The sequence below is a fragment of the Lupinus angustifolius genome, chromosome LG06, assembly GCF_001865875.1.
Source record: "Lupinus angustifolius cultivar Tanjil chromosome LG06, LupAngTanjil_v1.0, whole genome shotgun sequence".
NCBI classification, from domain to species: domain Eukaryota; kingdom Viridiplantae; phylum Streptophyta; class Magnoliopsida; order Fabales; family Fabaceae; genus Lupinus; species Lupinus angustifolius.
This window is the reverse complement of record NC_032014.1, coordinates 32,269,359-32,293,035: the sequence shown is the minus strand read 5'-3', so window position 1 is coordinate 32,293,035 and position 23,677 is coordinate 32,269,359. Positions and strand designations below refer to the sequence as shown.

At 30.1% G+C, this 23,677-nt stretch overlaps 3 protein-coding genes across 3 annotated transcripts; 2 read left to right on the top strand and 1 right to left on the bottom strand.

Moving 5' to 3' along the window:
* Positions 4,253-7,012, top strand: LOC109351313 (zinc finger protein WIP2-like). Its single transcript, XM_019592762.1, has 2 exons — positions 4,253-4,974; positions 6,341-7,012. Exons 1-2 carry the CDS (start codon positions 4,369-4,371, stop codon positions 6,782-6,784), a joined length of 1,050 nt encoding a protein of 349 aa, XP_019448307.1. The 5' UTR covers positions 4,253-4,368; the 3' UTR covers positions 6,785-7,012.
* LOC109351311 (zinc finger A20 and AN1 domain-containing stress-associated protein 8-like) lies at positions 14,186-16,562 on the top strand. The gene is made up of 3 exons (XM_019592758.1): positions 14,186-14,303; positions 14,399-14,489; positions 15,617-16,562. Exon 3 carries the CDS (start codon positions 15,632-15,634, stop codon positions 16,148-16,150), a length of 519 nt encoding a protein of 172 aa, XP_019448303.1. The 5' UTR covers positions 14,186-14,303; positions 14,399-14,489; positions 15,617-15,631; the 3' UTR covers positions 16,151-16,562.
* Positions 18,889-20,265, bottom strand: LOC109351310 (DNA-damage-repair/toleration protein DRT100-like). The gene has a single exon (XM_019592757.1). The coding sequence runs from the start codon at positions 20,206-20,208 to the stop codon at positions 19,102-19,104; it is 1,107 nt and encodes a 368-aa protein (XP_019448302.1). The 5' UTR covers positions 20,209-20,265; the 3' UTR covers positions 18,889-19,101.

Here is a 23,677-nt window from a genome sequence, read left to right as displayed (position 1 = left end):
GATAAAGTAGGTTCATACTCTAGATTTACTGTGATTTCTGTTAATTCACATATAAAATCGAGTGTAATTATTATAATTAGTATAAAAGTTTATACATATTTTTACACCAACAATCATTTATTTATATTATTTTTTAAAGTCAATAATAATTGAAAATAAAAAATGAATAATAACCGTATATACATTTTTCTCTCTGAAGATTTTCTTCTGTCTATCCACTTTAATTAGTTTACATTGCTTTGTAATTATCCTAATATAAAAATGTGGTTACTTTTTTCCGTGGAATAAATGTGCTTACTTTATTTAAAGAAATGTAAATTATTCTTCAAAATAATTTTATGGACGTATGATACACTTTAAAAGTAATTAGAGTTGAGGAGCGGGCCAAAATCATCATTCCGCCCACCCAAAGTATTTATAAATTTTGGATTTGTACACATCACAAACCAGAAATTCTTATATTATTTAAGATGAATAGTTGAAATTATAATTTGGAATATACTCATTTAATTTTAAGTCACCGATATATTCATCATTAGTGGAAATGTTAATGAGATCATTCATCCTAGATCCTATAATAATTTCTAGAAATGATACATTGTATATCACATGTAAAATAGACCCTTAAATTTGAAGAATTATTATGTATATTATGTAACAACGCACATTCAACAACGCTCTTATATTAGGCACACATATGGTCGGTTTCATTGAGTACAAGACTAGATTCAAGTTTAAAAATTAAACTCAATTAATATTTAGAGTTCGGTAAGAGTTTATCTATTACCTATCCCAACTTGACTTTTAGCTTAACTGTGAGTTCTGCATATATGTTTGTTTAATTATATACAAAATAATTATATATCTTTAGCACGTAATAGATAATGCATTTTTTTGTACCGTCCAGGATATTCTTTCACCATTTTTTAGGTAAGGAACTAAACGTTTTCGAGATGTATGATTGTCTCTCCCAATAAGTGTCGCTCCTAAGAGTTGATAATACATTTGATTTCAACTCGTCTACAAATATAATCATTTTTAATAATGTTTTCTAATTAAATTTTCTAATAATTTAGGATATTTCACTTATATCATTTCATGTGTAATTGATTGTTTAATCTTTTCACCATATATACACATATTTTATATCTAACTATGTATTCATAAGAATAACCAATATTAACAAAATTTTATCCAAATGAAAAATACATTATATTTAATCAGGTCTAAATTTGGTTTTAGAAATCAGCTCAATCAACATTTAGATAGGGTAAGTTTTCGAGGCTATGGGTGGGTACGAGATCAAAAATTAGTTCAATCAATATTTAGATCAAGTAAAGAACAAATCTTAGCAGACAAAACGCTTCACCCTAATACACATGATGACAAATAATTGAAGTTGTTATAGAAATGAAGAGATATAAGGATCTAGCTAGGTGATGGAAAAAATAAAGAGAGATAAACAAAAAGGGTGTTGATCATGTGGGTAGGCAGTGATAGCAGTGAAGTAGTATATAAGAGTATTTATGTAAAGTATGTTGTAGGTGTGACACAACCAATGGTACTGGTTCTTCATCCCTTAACTCCAAAATGTCCCACTGAACAAAACAGCTGTATATGCGGAGAGAAGAGATATAGAAGAAGAGAAAGAAAGAGACAGAGTAGATCGAACAGTTGTTTTTGCATGTAACAGTGTTGAAGTGAAAGCATGTGTAATGGAGACACAGACTGAGACACTGCCCCTTCAGGATTAACCATCAACCCGACCAGAGCGTGCAGACCAAAGCACTTGTTGCTTTAAACACTAACTAGTTGTTTCCCAAGAAGATCACTATGCATTGCAAGAGGGTCAAAACAAAACAAAACATATTGACATGTATTCCATTCCAATAATTATTAAATGAGTGTGGATAACTTAATATGTGTTTTTAAAATGTTATTAAATTATCTATCGTTAATTAGTATTAATTCTTAAATAAAAGTAATACAAATCAATAATGGATGATGTATGAATAGGATAAAAAACTTTCCACTAACGGTGCATAAATTTTAAACTCTATAATTAAAGAGAAAAAGTGTAAGAGTTTTATAAATTGTAAGTCCATCCTCCACTAGTTAGTACTGTTCATTTTTAATTATCATTGACTCTTCAAAATAAGTAATATAAATAAACGATGGATGATATGCTGACTGTGTATAAATCTTTATACCGAGTATATATATAAATATATTATCTTTTATAATTAATTGTACACATGTTGTTAAGAAAATTATTGCATTCACTTACTAAAGACTTCACCAAATAAGATGACTCATACTTTCTAGTGGTTAATTTAAGTGATTGATACCTTGTTAGGATGATTGATTTTTCTGTGTGTTTGATCAAAATTAGTAATTAAGAAAATAGAGATGTTAATAATGCTTGTTAATCTAGGTGAGAGTGGTTTGAGTTACTTATAAATGAGATTTCAATTCCTTCTTAGTCCTCATTAGTGCGCATGAAATTAAAATTATACTATTGAAGGAGTCCTTGCATAGACGTATTTCAAAAAATTACTCTCTTGTGAATGACACACAATACTTTGGGAAAGCAAATAAATACAAAATGTTAGTTAATGCAAAAAGATAAAAAATATGTAATGAGAAATATGTATTTAATATTTTGAAAATCCAACTTTTTTAGTTTTTATATATGAATAATTTTTTTTTGTTTCAATGGTTATGTTAACAAGTTGTTAAAGGAATACAAAATAAAAAATTAATATTGGAAAATTAAGTTCAATACTTTTTGATATATTCAAATATTAATTTCAAAGATAAAAATATCATTTTATCTTCATTAAATAAATGATATTATAATACCTATTGACATTTCTTTCATTTAAAAAAACAATAGTTAAAATTTTAGATTAAAAATATATTTAATATATTGAAATCATAAAATTATTATTTCAATGCAAATTTTATCCCAAATAATATTCTTAGAATACTAATTAGTGTGGGTGGGAATCATTTAAGTGCATCATGACTCAGCTCACATCAACATTTTTTGGATTAGCTCAAACCGAGTTTTTATCTAAATTCAATAGAAATTATTTTTAAAATTAATATCAACTCAATTGAAAGTCATATATATGTATATTAGAAAATATTAATTAATATAAAAAGTAAGTATAATATAAATAATTATTATAAAATATTTTTAAATATGTATAAATATTATTTAACTCAATTTTAAAATTTAAATAATATTTTTAATGTAACTAACATCTTATTAATTAAATTGTATTTAACTTAATTTTGACTCATTTATTTAATAAGCTCAATTTTTATTTCAATTCTAAAATTCTATTTTCATGAATTAATTTTATTGAACTAAATAATAAATCGAGTTCTCAGTAAATTTGGCCTTAATTTGGTTAATCTCTGTCCTTACTTATTAGCACGAACTAAACAATATTATTGTGACACACGGTATTAATTAACGTCTCTTTTTCCTTAGTTATTAACTTTTTTGTTTCTTCCCGATGTGGTTATAAGGAAATTTCTGAATTCTGCCTCTCTTGTGATCAGTAGGAACGGGATTGGAGTAATGAGAGAACAAATAGTCTTAAAAACCTCAACTTCAATGACCGACTTTGTCTTTGGTCTTATTTTCTACTATTTATGGTTAACTAGAATTGTAACAAATGTTAATATTTTTTTTACAAAAGTATGTTATATTTATTCTATGTAGCCTTTTTTCCACACACCGTTCTTACAAACCTTCTTAATTTCAAGTCCCAATATAATCTCATAATCTCTTTCTCTCTTCTACAACCTCACTTTTTGCCCACACTCTCTCTCTTTCTTTCTCCCTTTGCTTTAGCATATTTTCTCCCTTGTTAAGTCACACTTCACCAAGTGATTTCTTGTCTCCCATTTTTACTTTATTGGGTTTGTTTTACCAACATTGGATTTCTACACATCTTTTAACTCTTCATCTTGACTCTTCCATTATGGCAATTTTGTTAAATCTCATGCTTATCTTTATTGTGACCTATAGAAGAAATTTGATCCAATGAATAAGAATTTGACTCAATTTACAAAAGGTGAGCTTGAGTTTTACTATAGGTTTTTTTGGACCTCAAAATAAATAATTTATAATTACCCTCTTAAAATATTTATACCTTGAATCTAATGGTACCTAACAATTCTAAGCTTAAAAAAAACTTTTTTTCTCATTTGTATCTCACTATCCCTTCTCCTCCACTACCCTATCCCTTCCCTTTATTTCTATTCCATGTACTCTCTCTATAGTCCTATAATAACCTAATCTTTTCAACTTGATCATATCATAATATCCTTCTTTACTTTCCATCTCTCATCATGACTAATCCCTACTACTCCAATGACCCCAATGGTTGGTTTGACCTAAATTCTCCAAACTTTTTCTCTTCCTCATCATCATCATCACCCTCATGTTCCAACCCACCATTCTATTTCCCTTCTAGTTACCATAATCATAACTTCACAAGTGGCATGATCTCTTTTACTCATCATCATCATAAATCTTGTCATCATGATCCATCATCACCTCCTCCAAGAGAAGCTCTTCCACTCCTTAACCTAAGCCCTAGAAAAGGTGAGGATCTTGAAACATCCTTTAGTTCCATGGAAGTGGAAAACAACAACAAAGAATCTATAATCTCTTTGGATCATGAAGATGCTAGTGTAACTGTGGCTTTGCACTTAGGGCTCCCAAGCACAACAAGTACAACTTCTGTTGATTTAGCTTCAAATATATTATCCACCACAGAGATTTCATCAGAGAAAGATAATGAAAAGGTTACTGTTGCTTCTACTGAATATCCATCAAGTAGAATTAATAGGGGTCAGTATTGGATCCCTACACCATCTCAAATTCTGATTGGTCCAACACAGTTTTCATGCCCTCTTTGTTTCAAGACTTTCAACAGATACAACAACATGCAGGTATATAATTTGTCACATTTCATCATCTTGGAAATTATCAATTCTCTTGAGGTTAGATAAAAGAATTAAAAAACATTAAGGATTGGATAGAAAATAAAGAGAAAAAATGTCTTTCCTTCCACTTTTTTTTATTTCTCCCACCTTATACTTTCCAGATCTCACTTTTTTGAAAGATTTTCTGAAAAAGATAGAAAACACTAATTTCTGTATACCCTTTATTTGGTTTCCACTGTTATTCCAAGATCATTATGATTTTTCACCTTTAGTCCTTTATTAATCTTGTCTTAATTTTATGAAAGAAATGATATTGGTGTATTTGTCTGTGTAATTTAGGGTTTTCCCTGTACCTACTATTATTGCATGTCCTTTCCATTTTACTTTGACTTCTAAATTGTTCTACCATGCCCCTTTTACTGCTGAGGAATAAATACCTAAAATTTCAGTCCATGGATCATTTAAGGCTATCCCTTTTTGCACATTCAAAGTTTGTGTATCTTAGCTACAAAAGTTTCTAAAAATGAGAATTGATCGTGCACTAGGGTTTGTTAGATCTTAGTTTATTTTAAAGGATAATTGAGCACCGACATAAGGATACAGTGTAAAATGAAAGAATATCAATTTAGTTTCAAACTCTAGTATTGAAACAGATTGAAAAGGACTCGGCTCCTACGTTATATCCTCTATGGCTTCTGATTTAATATAGTAAAATAATTTCCAATCTTAACTTAAATTACATGCAAAACAAAGATTTAGTTTGAATCCAATGTTGTTTCGCAGTGATGCTTTCAACTGTATTGACATAGTACAAAATTTCTTAACAAATGAAGAGTGATTTGTAGCTAATCACACTCTATACATAGTAGATATGAAAATTATTATTTAACATGTGTGAGGTTTTGTTCTTGTGGGGTTACATAATATTTAAAAATTACTTTCAAACATGTGAAACAATAATTTGATTTCAGTACTTTAGAAATTACTTGGCAGACTAAGCCTGAACAAGAATAACACTCATGAGTGCAGTGGCTTTCATTTTTTGAATTCTATTGCTATTAATACATCAGTTTTTTCACATCATATTAAAAATGCATACAAAACTCAAAAGAAGATCATCTTTTATCTCAAAATTGAATAGAGATCATCTCCAATATACTTGAGTCAATAAATTTTTAACGGTCCAGATTTTATTTACTTTTGTATAAAATATTATTACAGAATTGTCAAACTTCATTCTCCCTCGTATTCCAGTACTCAAGAGGATCCCAATGAATCAAAATTGTTGTAGAATTAATATTGTTAAACATTCCTCCTCTATCACTTTCCTTTTCAACTAATTATTTGATGTTACATGATATTATTGCTAAAGATGCATATGTGGGGGCATGGATCTCAATACAGAAAGGGACCAGAATCTCTAAGAGGAACACAACCAACAGCAATGCTTAGACTCCCTTGCTTTTGCTGTGCACCAGGGTGCAAGAACAACATTGACCATCCAAGAGCAAAGCCACTCAAAGACTTTAGAACCCTTCAAACTCATTACAAGAGAAAGCATGGGATCAAACCCTTCATGTGTAGAAAATGTTGCAAAGCATTTGCTGTGAGAGGTGATTGGAGAACTCATGAGAAGAATTGTGGGAAGCTTTGGTATTGCTCTTGTGGCTCTGATTTCAAGCATAAAAGGTCTCTTAAGGATCATATCAAAGCATTTGGAAATGGGCATAAAGCTTATGGAATAGATTGTCTTGATCAAGATGATGAAGGTGGCTCTGAAATTGAGCATGAAAGTGAGTCTTTTCATCGTAGTTGATGTGTTTCTCTCAACTAAAGAGACATGACAAGTGAGGTTGTTCTTGTTTCAACTATAGATATTGTTGACTAAGACTACCATGACTAATGAATTTCCCCTTCCCTCTTTCATCTAAATTTTGATTCTCCTTTTATGAATTTCATTTTGTACAAGGCATACCAAACTATATTGTGTATCAAATTCCCATTTATCATTTTGGAATTGGTTACATATTTTTGTTGTTGGGTCTATTCTATGAATATAATATATATTAGAAAATGAGATCTTTTGATTAGACTAAAAGAATTTAAATCAAAGATAATATAGTTAATTTTTTTCTATGTTGTCCCATTGTGATAGAATTTTTCTTTTTCTTGTTTCATTAATGTTCGTGTATTAAGGGCTATCTTGAATAACTAAGTGGGTTTTTTGAGAATGTAATTTATGACCGAATGTAATATAATGGTTACAATTTATATAATGAAGCACGTTTTTAATGAGAAAGATAAATTGATTGTCGTTATAATATATATCCCTTCTTTCTTCTAAATCTTCCTCTTAAACATGGCACAGGCACGTGATTTAATTTGTGTATTTTAACAGCACATTCTATATTTCAAGTTTCAACGTGGTATGCGAGGATTTTCAATGGTCAACATCAAAATTATCTTAAATTTAAGTGAGCGTGGAGATTCATGTAAAAGTTACTTCTAGCCTTATCCTTAGCCACCTTTCTAATGGTGAGACACTAAAAATACCAAATCAGAAACCACTTTTATTTATATCTATATTATACATTATATTTATTAGAGTAAATTACACTAACTTATTAATTTTAGTGAAATTACATAAATTATTTTTCTTTTTTAAACTTACACAAATTATCCATTGTTATTAATATAGTTTGTAACGAACCAAAAATAATAATAGACGTTATACTATTTGAACTTGTTTTCACAGTATACCTTATTTTGTTTGATTTAATTACACTAATCACCATTTTTTGTTTAAGAAATTACAATTATCTTTCGTATAGGGGTAGTTGCAATATACGTGTATAATAAATGGCGATTTGTGTAGGTTTAAAGTAGAGAGAGTAATTTGTATAATTTCACTAAAACTTATATTAGATGTAGTGTAATTTATTCTATTAATTAAAGCAATGGTAGCAGTATTATTTGTTAGTAACACTTATTGAGAGATATAGTCACATACCCTAAAACAAATTAGTTTCTTAAACTTACAAGGTGAGATGATAGTTAGATATACCAAAATATTCAATGTTTATTTTTTGTTGCAAAGAAACCCACGTGTATGTTTAAATTAAACAATAAAAAACTCGTGTAAATGGTGAGAAGTTTCAAAATTTGTGAAAGTTATCTTTAGAGAATAAAATTAAATAAATAAAAAAAATTGAGATGATATAGTTGCAAAATAATGCAGCTGCCAGAAGCTTTTGAGCCTGTAATTGATCAGCTTTATTACTCGTATGATGTTGCTATTTCCCTTTTGCCATCTCCACCATGATGGACAGATCAAATAGTATGTTTACACTTACCACCATAATGATTTCCATCAAAATTAGTAGCTTTTTAAAAAATAAAGTTCATTTTTTATTAGAAAGTTGTATATTTGTTATATTCAAAAGTAGTATAATTGATTTTGTTCGGGAGAATGGTTTTTCGTTATTATTTAATGACATTAGTAAGAACATTTTCTACCATACAATGATAAGAGAAGCATATTTTAATTATTTAAATATTTGGAAGTGAAGGTTGGAACTTGGAAGGGATGGCATTGGATCTTGATGGCAGCTTTTGTGGGTCAGAGAGTTTTTCAGAGTCTTATTGAAATGTCATTTCAAAGTACAATATATTCAGAGTATCATTTCTAACGTGCCCTCACTCTGAATGGGATCAGTTGTCCCACTTTTCTGTGTCTCATTGTGTCCTAATCCAATAGAAATTTGACATATACTAGAAAAGAAAATTAAAAAAATATATTATAATATTTTTATGTGATTTAGTGAGATATAATTAGCTTAAAACATGGAGACAGCAAGATTTCGGGATAGAAGATTCTGGTTCTTCATTCTTCACTCTATTTTCCCTCTTCCAACAAAAACGGGACTCCACGTTCCCTGTCTCCATCTACCATCTCTCTTCAATTTAATACTTACATAAAAATCATTATGCATCTTTTGATCATACATTAGGCTAAAAAATTATGTACACTTTATATATTATTTATCATTTATTTATATTTATCTTTGAAAAGTCAATAAAATTAATAGTAAATAAGAACGTATTACGAAAAAAACGAAATTTAAATATCAATAGGACGAATTGATATATATAACTTACAATAGAGATTTATAATGGTTGGCGAAAAGATACTAATTATGTGATTCTTTTCTTGTTACCAATGTTATTCATTGTAACGTCAATCTGTCACAAATCCACAATGAGCACAAACCTGCCAGCTTAAGAGAAAGAGCGATGTGATTGAACCTTGTAGAGGTTAACAAGTTTTTCTATTATTGTTATTCGATTATGTATCATAAAAAGAATAATCATGGCGCATCAAAATCAATTGATTTTTATGTACTCAGTGTGAAAATTTAAGAGACTCAGTATCACGTACTATTCATTTGTATTAATTTTATGTAAGTGTCAATAATTATTAATGATAATATAAAAAATTCTTATACTATTAGTGTATATATTTTTTTTTCATATTTATGTATCATGCTATTGTTGGCTGATAAAAGAGGTTAAAACATTTTGGATTTCCACTTTTTATTCTGCAAATTTCTGTTGTTCTAGTCCAATATGGTCTACAGATTCTAGATAGAGAATAATATTACAAACTAGGGGGACCATTACAAAAAATAATATCTTTAGAATAATGTTCATGTTGCATTGTACGAAAATATAATACACTTATATTCTAAGTAGGGTAAGTAGGGGTCTGTTGAGACTATTAAGTAATTGATGAAATTATTAGAAAGAGATAGGTAGAGTGATACACATGCATAAAATTAAATTTAACATGTAGTTGATAAATGCATTATGCTCGATTTTCTGTCAATGTGGGACAATTTTGTCTCCTCGGTAGTTCAGATCATTGAAGGCACATACATAGAATAAAACTCCAATATATTTAAGATTAAAATGACTTTCCATAAAATATGAATATATGTGCATAAAAAACAAAGTTATAAATGTGGAGAGTTATAAGATGGCCAATTGGGGAGGGTTTGAAGAATTAAGTTATAAGGGTGATGAGAATTTGAGTCTGAAGCATTATAAATACTAAGATATTGATATTTGTTTATAAAAAAACAAATTAAAGTTATAAATGTATACATACTTTACATCATTTCATGAAAAAAATAATGTTAAAATATTATTAAAAAAGTACATAAATGGTAATACACTGTTAATATATATCTAACATTCATATTTAATAATTATTAAATTTTTCAAAAAATTAATACAATTGAACGAAGAATGATAAATTAATTATGTATAAATCTCTATAATGACATTACATAAATATTACAATCTATAACAAATAGTATAAACTATAAAGAAATGAGAACCCAAACTCACCCAATTACACATAAAAGTTGGAACTTAATTAGTACTGATTAACAATTGTAAGATTCTTATACATGTTAATATATCATCTATAATGATCTATTTCAAATAGTATAAACTTTAAAGAAATGAGAACCCAAACTCAGCCGAGGACACATAAAGGTTGGAACCCAATTAGTACACAATAAGCACCGGGCCGATGGAAAATGCCTATAACGAATCTGGGAACCCATAATTTTAGAAAGACATGCAACATGACCCTTAAATGCATCAAATATTTTGCCAAAGTAGCAATAAAAATCACAATGCATTTAGCCAAGAAATTATTGGGGAGGGAGTGCATATAAAGCCACTTCTAAACACATTTTGATGTGTCCGTCAAGTATAATTAGTTGAGAATTATAAGTTCTTTTTCATATGAAAAGAATTACAACATATCACTTTTTTTTTTGGAGATGAGTATGAATTTGATTCAGATTAGATCTTAGTTATGATTTTTAAAAGGGGAAAAAGATATATACATCGTCAGTGTAAAGTAAAGGTTTTCACACTTTTACTGCATCATTCACCATTTATTTTTAAATAAAAGTATTGCAAATGAATGAGAAATGATATACTGACTTAGTATAAATCTTTACACCGTAAATGCACACGTTTTACACTCTTTTAAAAAATGTTGGTTATTCTTACTCTTTTTCATAATGGTATATTGATTCTACTAAGTGTATGGATCTTTCTTCTAACCTATAATGACTTGTATCGTTTTTAATATATTTGCCTATTAAAAAATCAGTTTTTTTGGAGAATGGTAAATGAGTTTAATTTCATAGAGGATGAGTTGTTTTAAGCAGAAACTGGTTTGAAAGCAAATATGGAAGACAGAGAACAAAAGAATAAATGGCTTATGAAGTCATTCTCCATGCTCATGAGATGGCAACAGGTACGGGTAGTATTTTTCCGTTTCCAAATCCGCAATATTTACGGGTATCCGTGCGGGTAACGAGTATTTACGGGTACCCAGCGAATTTTTAATTTTAATTATATATTTATATAATTTGTAATAATCAATATGTAAAAATAATTATTACATGAATAATATAATATTTATATGATAAGTTTATTATCAGTCAAATATGTGTAATTTATTATGAAATGATAATAAAGTATATGATATATAATCTTAAAATAATAATAAATATATATAAAAATTTAACTAAAACTAAATATATAAATTTTCGAGTACCCGTAGGGTGGGTATCACAAAACCCATTCCTATCCATAAGCTATTATTGTAGGTATTTTCACGGGTAACCACGGGTCGGGTTTTTTTGCCATCCCTACTCTTAGTGTATTCCCCATATGTCTTAATTAACATTATTATACTCATTATTTTTCTTTATTAAATTCCCATTTTGATCTTTATTAGTCACTACACTTTCTCACACACACACACACCGTATACAAGACTGAATTAAAAATATTCAACAAAATAAGAAGACAAATTGTAAATTGTTTCCCACAGGTAAATAATGTAATATTTAACCAAATAATTAGCGTGCCAAAAATAAAATATTACAATGACAATGTAATTAACCACATCAGAAATAAAATAAAGAATGCCACAGGCCTCAAATACAAAATCACCCCCTTCCTATATAGAATGAATAGGATAACGGAATCTTAAATAAATACGTAACAACAACAATCAAGCTTTTATCCAATCAGGTGAGTCGGCTAGATATATCGAATAATATCATAATATTCTATCATATAATACAATGAATAGTTAATGGGAGACAAGTAGAATAAGAGAGAGGAAAAGTGAGGAACAAAGAAATGCTCCAGAATAAGTCACCAAAAATCCAGCTCCAACATCAGGTGATGGAGCTGGTGCTTCAGAAAACTCACTACCCTGTGATCTTGCCTCAGCAGCTAAAACAAACCCCACAATGAACACAATGAAGAACACAATTCTGCTAATGTTTCTGTTAACATGTGCCATTTTTTTCACTAGAGACAAATATATGCTAATAATAGATGAAGCAAGGAAAATATAAATAGCTTATTGAGGTGTAAGTTGCTTTAAACTCTTGTGATGTTGAAGAGAAATGAAAGCAAATTTATAGGCTCTACCTTATTGTAACAATTATTATAAAATTATTTAGTATGTTGTTATTTAATAATGTTGGTTGAGTTTAGTATTTGATATTCGTTTAGACAGCAACGACTCTTTGCTTTTTTGGTTGGAATGGGACTGGTCCACAAAAGAGACAGATAATGTGATTCCTTTACTTTTGTTTGCTCTTCAAGTGGACCCTTCTAAAGCAGGTTTCTAACGGCTATGTAGGATGTGTTCTAGAAGATGAGTTCTAAGTAGTAAAGTTGACAAGATCGAGACTTTAAGTAAAATTGGGAGGGAAATAACATCACGTAAAACGTGTGATCGTAATTCAGATTATAACATTAGAGTCACCTAAACTTAACTTTTTAGACCTAGCCTAAACATGAATATAATAACTCAAATTATAGAAAAATGAAGGCTTCTAGTCTAACAATTATATTCTACATGATGGTACTATCCTTTTTCACTTGACATTATGTTATCATACAATTTTGAGATATATGAGAAATTCCTAAAATTAACAAATTGCTTTGTCTAAATGGAACTTTTGCAATCATTAACTCATGAATATAAAATGCATGTTTGAAACCAAAGTAAAAGATAAGAAATCATAAGGACATTATACACCTCAAACCCTCATTTATAATATAATAATGGTAAGTTTCCCTTATCCGATGAAGAAAATAAGTAGAATGAGTGAGAGAGTATATCTGTTGTTTTAAAAAATGTGTCATTATTTGTGAATGGCTGAAAAAAATTAGTTAAATTACAAATTTAATAATTAAGTATTTTTCTGACCAATCACACGTGGTAACATATTATATGACACTTTTTGGAATATAAAATGTGTTACTTAAACAAAAGAAATGATATCTTTATATATAACTAGAAAGCATCATTACATCACATTTTAGGAAGTGGGTCTACCATGACTCTAATTGTAACTTTAGTGAGACATAACTTCTCTTAAAACTTACTTAAACTACTTTAATGATAAAAATCATTAGAGATGTGTTGTGTTCAATGTGTTTGTAAAAAAAATGATTAGTAAGAAAGAATGAAAAGATAAAACAAAAAGGATAAAAAAGCGACTAAGGTTTGGTCTTGACTATCCCAGCAGCATCGCGAAACAACACGTGATGAAGTTGGGTTGGACAATATTCCCAAAGGAAGAAATGAAGATAATCTATTGTTGTACTTGCTATATCTATTATTACAATGATGAACATCAATATATTATTTGATATGATGTATTTTTTTGAACTTATATCAGCATTTTAGTTATAAGCATCATTGTTGGTAAGATCTTGTTGAACGTTGTGATTCAACAATTTGAACCCTAATTCAACACGAATTTGTTGGTGGAGTTGTTGGACCATCTAGAAACTTTCCTAACATTCTTATTATGAACGACCTTGTAGTTAATAGGGGATTGAGATGATTTATTTATTAAATAAAATATTTTTTGTTATTTTGAAATATAAACTTTCCAATTTTTAGTTCAAAAAAGCTCATAATAAATATTTTATTGGACCATCTTGCCCTTGCTTATAAAAGGTAGTGAGGTTAACATTATCAACCTGGCAAAGCTGTTAATAGGAATTCAAAAAGGGACAAAACTGGAAATGCCAGAGAAACACCCGTTCCAATAATAACTTCCCACGTCACCTCCAATCAGCAAAAAAAAGAACTTTTTTATTTAAAATAAAAAACAGAGAGAACGAGAGACCGATAGCTTCTCTTCTCTTCTCTTCTCTCTCCTCCGTCCCTCGGCTTTCGTTTCTCTCTCCTCACCGTCGATCCCAATTCTATTAGGGTTAGGGTTCCGTTTATCTCATCTCTTTTGTTTTCGATTTTTGTTACTCTTAATATCTTTGATTGTTAATTATTTGTTATGGTTTCGTTTTGCAGGATTCTTATTCGATGCGATCGATTCTGAGTTTATAGATCGGCCTGAAGGTTTCGTTTCCCATATTTATTTATTGTTATTCCTGACTAAAAGGTTAGAATTATGTCCTTTAATATTTGTGTGGTTGATGCCGTTTCTGACAATATGATTTTTATGTTTTTGTTGATTTTTGTTTGTGTTACTGTCTTTTAAGGAATCTGAGTTCTGGTTTGGCGAAAAAATTGTAAAATTAAATACATAATTGGAGCTGTAGAATGGTAGAGATTTGTTTTTTCCCACATGCCATGGTTTTGCTTTATTCATTTTGCAGTGTATATAATTTTTCAGTGCAGGGTTTTTGAATTATGGGTTATATTGCATGGTTGCTGCTATTAATGATTAACACTTTAATGCCTTTGGAGCTTGTTATTTATTTTCTTAGTTTATGTTTCAGAAGTTTTGATCAAACCTTCACATTTCTCTGAAATTAAAGCTTTTTCAAATGGTCTTGATTCTTTTAGAGATGGTTATTTTGAAGCAGCTAGCACTTACATTTATATGCATGTGTAATCTATTCCGGTAAAGAGAGAAGGATGTGATAAGCTTTAGTTGCATATAATTTGGTTTTTTGTGGTGTAATGCATTAACCAAACAGGTGTATGAGCGCAGACAAGTATGAGCCGAGGAATTATATATTTTCATAAAAAATGAAGCTTTCTGAACAGTACACAGTACTAGTTCAGAAAAAGGCATAGTGGACTGATCTCTGTTGTCTTAAAACATCTCGAGCTTATCTTTTTGTTATGATAAATCATTGTATAAGTTAGAAGAAATTTGATACTATTTGTTGATATCTTATGCCTGGGGTATGCCATATGCTAATTGAAATGGCTATGCTGTAAAACTATTTTATTATTGTGCTATGTGTTTGTACTGCCCAATGGTGTTCTTTGATACATGTAAAACTATTCTTACCTTTTTGCATATGCATGTTGGAAGAGATAAATAAGGTACCACACCATGTCCTTGATCTTTCATTGTTTAGGTGCACACATGTGTTGGCTCATAAGCTTATTTTATAATTTAGAGGGAGAGTATGACCAAGATAAAATCTTGGTGAAACCGTGAACATAGTGATTTGATCCATATAGCCAACCCCACCTCGGGGGAAAGGCTTGGATATTGTCATGTTTTAGTGATAACTTGTTCCTAGGTGATTTAATATTTACTTTTTTTCGCAGGGAAGTTGGAAAAAAATGGACCATGACAATTCTGGATGCCAAGCACCCCCAGAAGGTCCTGTATTATGCATTAACAACTGTGGATTTTTTGGAAGTGCAGCTACGATGAACATGTGTTCTAAGTGCCACAAAGACATGATGATGAAACAGGAGCAGGCCAAACTTGCAGCATCATCCATTGGGAATATTATGAATGGATCATCAAGCAGCACTGAAAGTGAACCCATCGTTGCTGCTAATGTGGATATCTCTTTCAATCTAATAGAGCCTAAGATTGTGTGTGCACAACCTTCACTTGCTTCAGGCTCAGAGGAGAATCGTGAAGCAAAGCCCAAGGATGGTCCAAAACGTTGCAACAGCTGCAATAAGCGGGTTGGTTTGACAGGATTTAATTGTCGATGTGGGAGCCTTTTCTGTGCTGTACATCGCTACTCAGACAAGCATAATTGCCCATTCGATTACCGCACTGCTGCACAGGATGCCATAGCGAAGGCAAACCCAGTTGTTAAGGCTGAGAAGCTTGATAAAATCTAGATTTGGCATCCTGAGTTGCTGTTATGCTCATTTTCATCATGAGATAATCCAAGTTTCCTGCATATTTTAATGTGTTCTCATTATAATGTTATATATGATGGGGGGGCTTGGAATTGTAGGACATCTCTGCAGTTTGAAGGACTATTTCATGTGATTGGCAAAAATATATGCCCTGTGTTTTTAAGTCTTTAAATCTCTGCTGGTTTCCGGGATGTTGTTGTTAGCATTGTAATGTATCTATCTCTGTAGTAGTACATGTCAGAATGGTATGTGCAATTTACAGGTGATTTCAGAACATGTGTTTAGGTTGTAAATTATTGTAATGGGTTATCTATGAATTTCTCTCATCAACAATGTATTCAAATTGTTTAGGCACCATTTTTTAATATATATATATATATGCTTAAGGTTTGATCAACCAGTAGTTCCTGAACTATTTGAGAATATTAAAGTAAGTGTCCAATTGAATCTATGAAAATTTATAATTTGATCCCTGCTATATGGTTTTCAATAGGTCGTTAAGATAAGGTGGATGGCTATCTCATTTTCCAAGTAAAAGGTCACTCCATTCTCCCATCTTCTATTTGGAAATCTATTTGAAACTTTTCAAATAGTTCAAGGACTTGGTGATTAATTTAACCTATACTTCAATTTTCAAAGTTGACTTTATACTCAAGAACCAAAATGAATATATGTAATGTACATTGGGGATTTGAGAATCAATGTTAAATTCTTAATTTATAAATCAGGTTCTGATCACTCTAACTATGTTATTTTTTTAATAACAAAATAATTCATACTATAATGGTAGCAATCCACGTTACAATCACGGTAACCACAATCACAATTTAAAGTACTGTTTCTTGTGGTACCAGGATTGAATGTATGAAATCAAACCATATCCTTAAAATCCAAAAGCCACAATAGTAGAGTAGTGAAGCTTAGTTTCAAGACTGATTATGATGCTACTTTTAACAAAGCAGCAAGCTTCATTGTGAGGAAAGGATTAAGCAAATATAGTCCTTTCACCTTTGTAGCTAAAGGGGAAAAGAAGAGCTTTCTTTTGGAGTCATTATTAGCCTTTACAGATGAGCCTTATACACTTTATTTCAACATTAAAGTTTGATACAAGTTTTTAGCCTCCCAAACCCTTAACCACTTGATATAGGAAGCTAAATAAAACTGTATCAATTTCACCTATATATATGGAGTATGGTCCAAGTAATCAATATCAGTATTCAGTTCTAGACCAATAGTTCATATATTTCCTGTGTAATGTGCTATAGTATTAAGGTAGTATTCAATGATCAGTAGAATTATTAAATAAGAAATCAAAGACATGGTAAGAGATAATTTGAGTGCCTAATAACATTTTCTTATATAAATCAAAGACATGGCGCCTAACACAATCTTTTTTTGAAGTTTTGTGTTGTGGTTATTCATGTCATCATGTGTTGTGGTTCATGCCATGTTGCAACCAAGTAGCATAATATTATCCACTGGTACATAGCATTTAATATTGATTCACTCTTAGAATTGTTGTTCAACTGTGTAGTACCATGGTAATAGAAATATTGGCTTTTACTATAACTACCTCAACAATCATAAATATAGTGTGATTGATAGATGGTGTAAAAATAATTACATTTATAATGTATCAAACTTTATTTCATAATCGCAAAATAATGTAGATATCATATATTGTTGTTTGAAGCCAGCATCTGATCGACAAGCACAAATAAACATTAGTTAAAAAACTGACCAATGAAGGTTATGGTTAAATAATGATACATGCATTTATATTTGTTGTAATAGTATGTTTGAAATATATTATTATATAAAGTCTTATATTGTTTAGGATTAAAACGAAGATGAGACGTCATGATTATATATTAGGGACAAGTTTTTTGTTACAACTTCATAAATTATAAGTGTCAATTTGAAATATCTAATGAATGTTGTAGAACTTGTAAAGTAGCTATTTAACGCTACTAAAAACATCATATTAACAAATTTTCATATTTTCTTTCCTTTTATTTATTCTTTCCTTTTAAGTTAATTACTTACTATATTAATTTCCTCCACCCTCAAAGTACATGTGCATTATTCTAAAGGCTATATAAATTGATTACCATTGTCATCAGAGACTACATCAATGCACCAACATTAGTTACAGTTTCAGTCATATTCTCAGCACGTGTAATGTCTTTTCATTCCTTCCTCTTATCCACTCCTTTTGTCCCTACATCCGACACAACCATTATTTACATACTTTGTGGTCTGAGATTGATGAAGACAACTACATTAAAATCCCCTACTTCAAAGTTATAATCACTTATTAATTAGTATAAGTGCTCTATGGTTTAATGAACAAAGTATTCATTGCAATATTGTTGTAAAGTTAATCCTTATTATATAGTTATTATTTCTCTATTCTTAATTGTTCAAAGTTCAAAAATATAACTAAGTGAATGTCAAATTAAATTTTAATTTGTCTTATTTTAATTTCTTAGCCAGTATATTAAAAGGAATTTTATTATTCATATGAAGTTTTATTAATCTAATGGATGATTGGATTATACACTCTAAAAGAAACATTAAAATATGGTTCACTAAAACAATGATAAAGAGTGGGATTTGAGAGCGATATTTGGTTTTGACACTAACAGCTTTTAACATATTACCAAAAAACACTTTTAATTAAGACGTTTACGGCTAGTTCAAATTAAAGACGTGCATGATAAAGGAAAAAAACTTGTACATTTATTTAGCTTAGCGCCATTTTATATTATATCATGATCATTGTAACATACACAAATACATGAAATCAGTTAACTAATAAACACTATATCCCTAATACAAATTACAAATTGCTCAAAAATAAAAGCAAATACAATTTTACTCAATAAAAAAAAACAACTCAATATACGAGGCTTCCATTCTGGGAGAGCTTAACAAGCTTTGAGTGGCTTCCCACATAGGCAATCGTTATAGACAAATGATGACGCTTCGAGGTGATCGAAAGGCGAACCCACCGGAATTTGGCCACAAAGATGGTTGTGACTCAAATCCAAGTGTCCAACATAAGAAGCAGATGATATAGATTTTGGTATGGACCCTTTCAAGTTATTATAAGACAAATCCAAAGCTGTGAAGTAAGATCTTGCGCTGAACGCATTGGGTATATTACCTTCTAAGCTATTGCGGCTTAAGTTCAAATCACTGATTCCTGAATTTAGAAGACTTATCGGAATTTGTCCCGAAATTTTATTTAAATCTAAATTCAATGTTGCAAGGACAGCCATTTTACCTAACGATTCTGGAATGGGCCCATATATTCGATTTCGAGATAGATCTAGATCTGCCAAACGATAAATACGAGAAATTGAATCTGGAATAACTCCGCTGAGTCTATTTCCACTTAGCAAAGCCCGACTTAGCATTCTAAGTCGGCCTATGCTGCGTGGGATAGGCCCAGATATGTAGTTATTACGGATATCCAAGTGCATCAAGCTTGTTAAGTTGGCCAGCGACACTGGGATTGTGCCGGAGATGAGATTATCGGCGACGTTGAGCACAGTCAACCGCTGGAGCCTACCAATTTCCGGTGGGATTGTGCCGGAGATTTTGTTCCCGACGAGATCGATGATTCGGAGGAAAGGTAAATACGATATGCAACGTGGTATCTCGCCGGAGATTCCTTTCCAATCTGCAATAGTGAAGCTGGAAAGACGAGTGAGTTTACATATCGCCGGAGAGATGTAACCGGTCATGTAACCGGTACGGTGAGCTTTATTGAAGATCGGCTCTTCCGACTCGCCACGGAGGTTGATATCGGCGACGCGGCGGGTCTCCTGGTCGCAGCTGACGCCGTACCATTTGTGGCAGCAGTCGGTGCCGGTCCATGAGTTGAATATGCCGAGGTACGGTTCTTTGAGAGCTGCCTTGAAGGCCAACAGCGCCGCCCTATCTGACGGCGGACATGACCACACGGCGGAGGATAGGGACAGTAGTAACACTACTACTGTTGTTAGTTGTATAAAACAAACGCCACTCATGGTGGTTGTTAAATTTATTTGCACTATGTATTATTTTAGTGTCTTTATTTGCCAACGTATGAAGTTATATATGAGATTTGGACTATGATGACAACGTATTTTATACATGTTTAATTAAATGTTTCTGACCATTTTACCCCTTCGATATTATAGTTCTTAACTGGGGAAGTCTTGGACTATTAGTCAACTTCTTCTCTCTTTCCTTCTTCATTGGATTTGTTAAAAATTTATATAACTGGAATTGTTTAATTGTTAATTAGTGGGCTTATTGATGATATCTACATTAGGGTGAGCAAGACTTGATTCTACCGATTCAACTTTTTGGTTTGATTATAGGATCTAGGGTTGAATTTGAGTTCAAAAATTAGAGTTAATTAATAATTAGGGACGAATAAAGGACAAAAAAGATATGTCATGTTCTAGGATCACTCATTTATTAGGTTTGTATCTGTATATTTAAGTTGGTATAGAGTTGTGACATTTTTTTGGCCCAAAATTTCTTTGATTCTCTATTTGATTGTCATATGTAATGATTAAATATATATATCACTTCATATATGAAATTGTGTATCATTAGTAATAAGTAATATCGAGAATACTTTATCTAAAATGGGTATGCACTATATTTTTAAAAGTTGGTTCATTAGATATTCAGTGTCAGATTAACTTCAAGTTTAGAGTTGGATTCATAAATGTAGTTCGATCAATATTTAGGATCGGGTAAATGACACTCACCCCTAATCTATATTAATGAATTAGAAGCAAATTTTGTTATGAAGGACCTTATATTCAAAAAATATTGATTTGGGCAAAAACATCTTTAAAAAAAATACATAAGTTTTGGTGGTTTTTGTCCAAAGTATAATTTTTATTTTAAAAGACTAAATTAAAGTATATGAATAAGACTAAATTAATGATATAAATTCATGATTGATGTATCATGGTCTCGACAAATAAGCATACACAGTGATATATGCTTTAATCTTTAAAATATGTTTAATTTTCAGGGAACACACCAATTTTATGATAATCATTTCAATTGTGAACCTAGAAGACATAACAGTAATGTTTATATAAAATGTCATTGTTGTAGTATGAAAAAGGATTAATTGAAGAATTATTGTTGGATTTGACAACGTTAGATGATGCCACATCACTAGATTTGGAACAATATTACCTCAACCGTGAGGTGATGTAATTGAACAGCATATTATGTCAAAAAGGGTGCCAAATACCTTTACAAACGTTAAGTAATAGTTTGCAAATTGATAAATCTAGAATATAGATAAGTTATTCCTAACCATATCTCAATCCAAAGAATTATGATACTTATTAAAAAAAATTGAGTAGTGAGAATATATATATTAATTTTTATTATGTGTCAAAAAAATTTAGAATGAAAAAAATTAGGAATATACTTTTAGGATAAGTAATCTTCATTCGTAAATTGGACACATCCTAGGACAGCTCATCAAGATAGTGATAAAAAAAAGGGTTTGATGTAGGGGTGAGTATGTGTTGCATTAGACTTGTTCTTTATCCGTTGATCGAGTTATTTTGAATTCAAACATGTTCGACTTTAAATCTGAAAGATAATCTGACTCGAATGTCGATTGAGCTAGCCTTTGAACCTAAACCTCATTCTAGACCCGTCTAAATATAATATATTCACATTTTAGATAAAAAAATTTCTTAATATTACTTATTATTATGTTTATGTAATTTGAGATAATATTTCATTTATCAATTTACTTGTATGTAAGACTAAAAATTAGATAAAAATTATATATGAAATGGTATACACATTGTAGTAATAATTTAATTGTATAAGAGTGCCCTAAATAACTAGCAAAAATAATTGAAAATGCACGATTAAAAATATGAAATTACATTAATAGATAAGAATTGTTACAACAAAATGCACTAATTACTTTTGTCAAAGTGATATTGTTAATCTATACACAATTGAATAGATAGATAAAAACATGGGTAATGGGTGACCATACAGGAGTTGGGTTATATCATCTTTTTCCACTTGACCCTAAATATTGATTGAGTCTAAGTTTTGAACCCGATACTAGACCTAATGAAACTCAACCTTATTCAAGTTAATCATTATTAAGCCAAATTGAATGATGGTTAGGGTTAAGTCTTACTCACCCCAATTTAAAGAATAACGTCCTCTCATATGAGAAGAAATTAATGAAGGAGGAAATTAGGGGTTTGCCTTATATAAACACATATATACTTGTTATTATATTTATTTTAAATATATATATAAGTATATAAATGTAAATTAGTAAATACAAAAGGGAAATAAAAACATACCAATACGATATCCATCCTCATATTTAATTAGGGACTTAGCTCACACTAGATAAAAAACTGCCTATTTTGAAATTTATTACAAGTTTTTATATATATATATAATTTAATTATGTGTCCTTTAACTAGTATATGATTTAATTAATAGTTCATTTTGTGGGCCTATGTATTATTATACTAATACCGTAACAAGATTAATGTCTGATATGATATTAGTAGCATTAGTCCAAATTGTGTTATCCATAAATGTATTAGGATTAGAGTTATGAAGTATTAGAAATTATTACATTAGGAAAAAACTTTAAGTAGCTGATATTATAAAATAGATTATAGAATTGCGTGGTTTAGACATACACAAAGATACTCATAGAAGTCTTAGTGGGGAGAATAAATCAAATGTACCTTAGTATAATTCTTAAAGAAAGAGAGACTAAGAAAAATCATAGGCAAAACAATTAAGAAAAACTTAAAAGATCAATGTTTTGTCAGTAAACATAATTTAATATAGATTATTATAACATCATTCAATTAATATAATTGATCTCTAGAATAAAGATTTGATTGTTGTTTTGTAAATTAGTTAATATATCATCCTGAAAAAACTCATAGTTGGAGTAAATAATTACTTATTGTTTCTTAACATACGATACAAAAATCAATTTTTTATATATTAAGAATTTGTAGAAATGGGTGGAACAAATGAACATGGGAGAGAGGACAAGTGTGGGGAGAAGGAAGATGTGACAGATACAGAGATTGAGAGTTGAAGAATGCACATGGCAGTGATGAAAAGTCCTCAAATTAGATATACATTATAAAGCTGTATTAGGAGTTTAGGACTTTCATAATCATTATTTATAATTAATCACATCAACTTGAGTACTAGGGTTTTGACAGAAACATATGTAGCTAACAATCACATTCACACATTCTTATATTTTTAACTACTTGGGTCACTTTCTATTTTTCCCATTAATTGTTCATTATGACTAGTTGATTTATTGCCACTTTTTATTATAGTGATGAGTTTTAAATTGGAAGGGTTAAGTGATGTGACATGTATCTAGGTTATATGGAATGGGATCTTGGTCTATAAGATCAATTTTCCTATTTATGTCATTATTTAGGTCTATATTAAATAAAA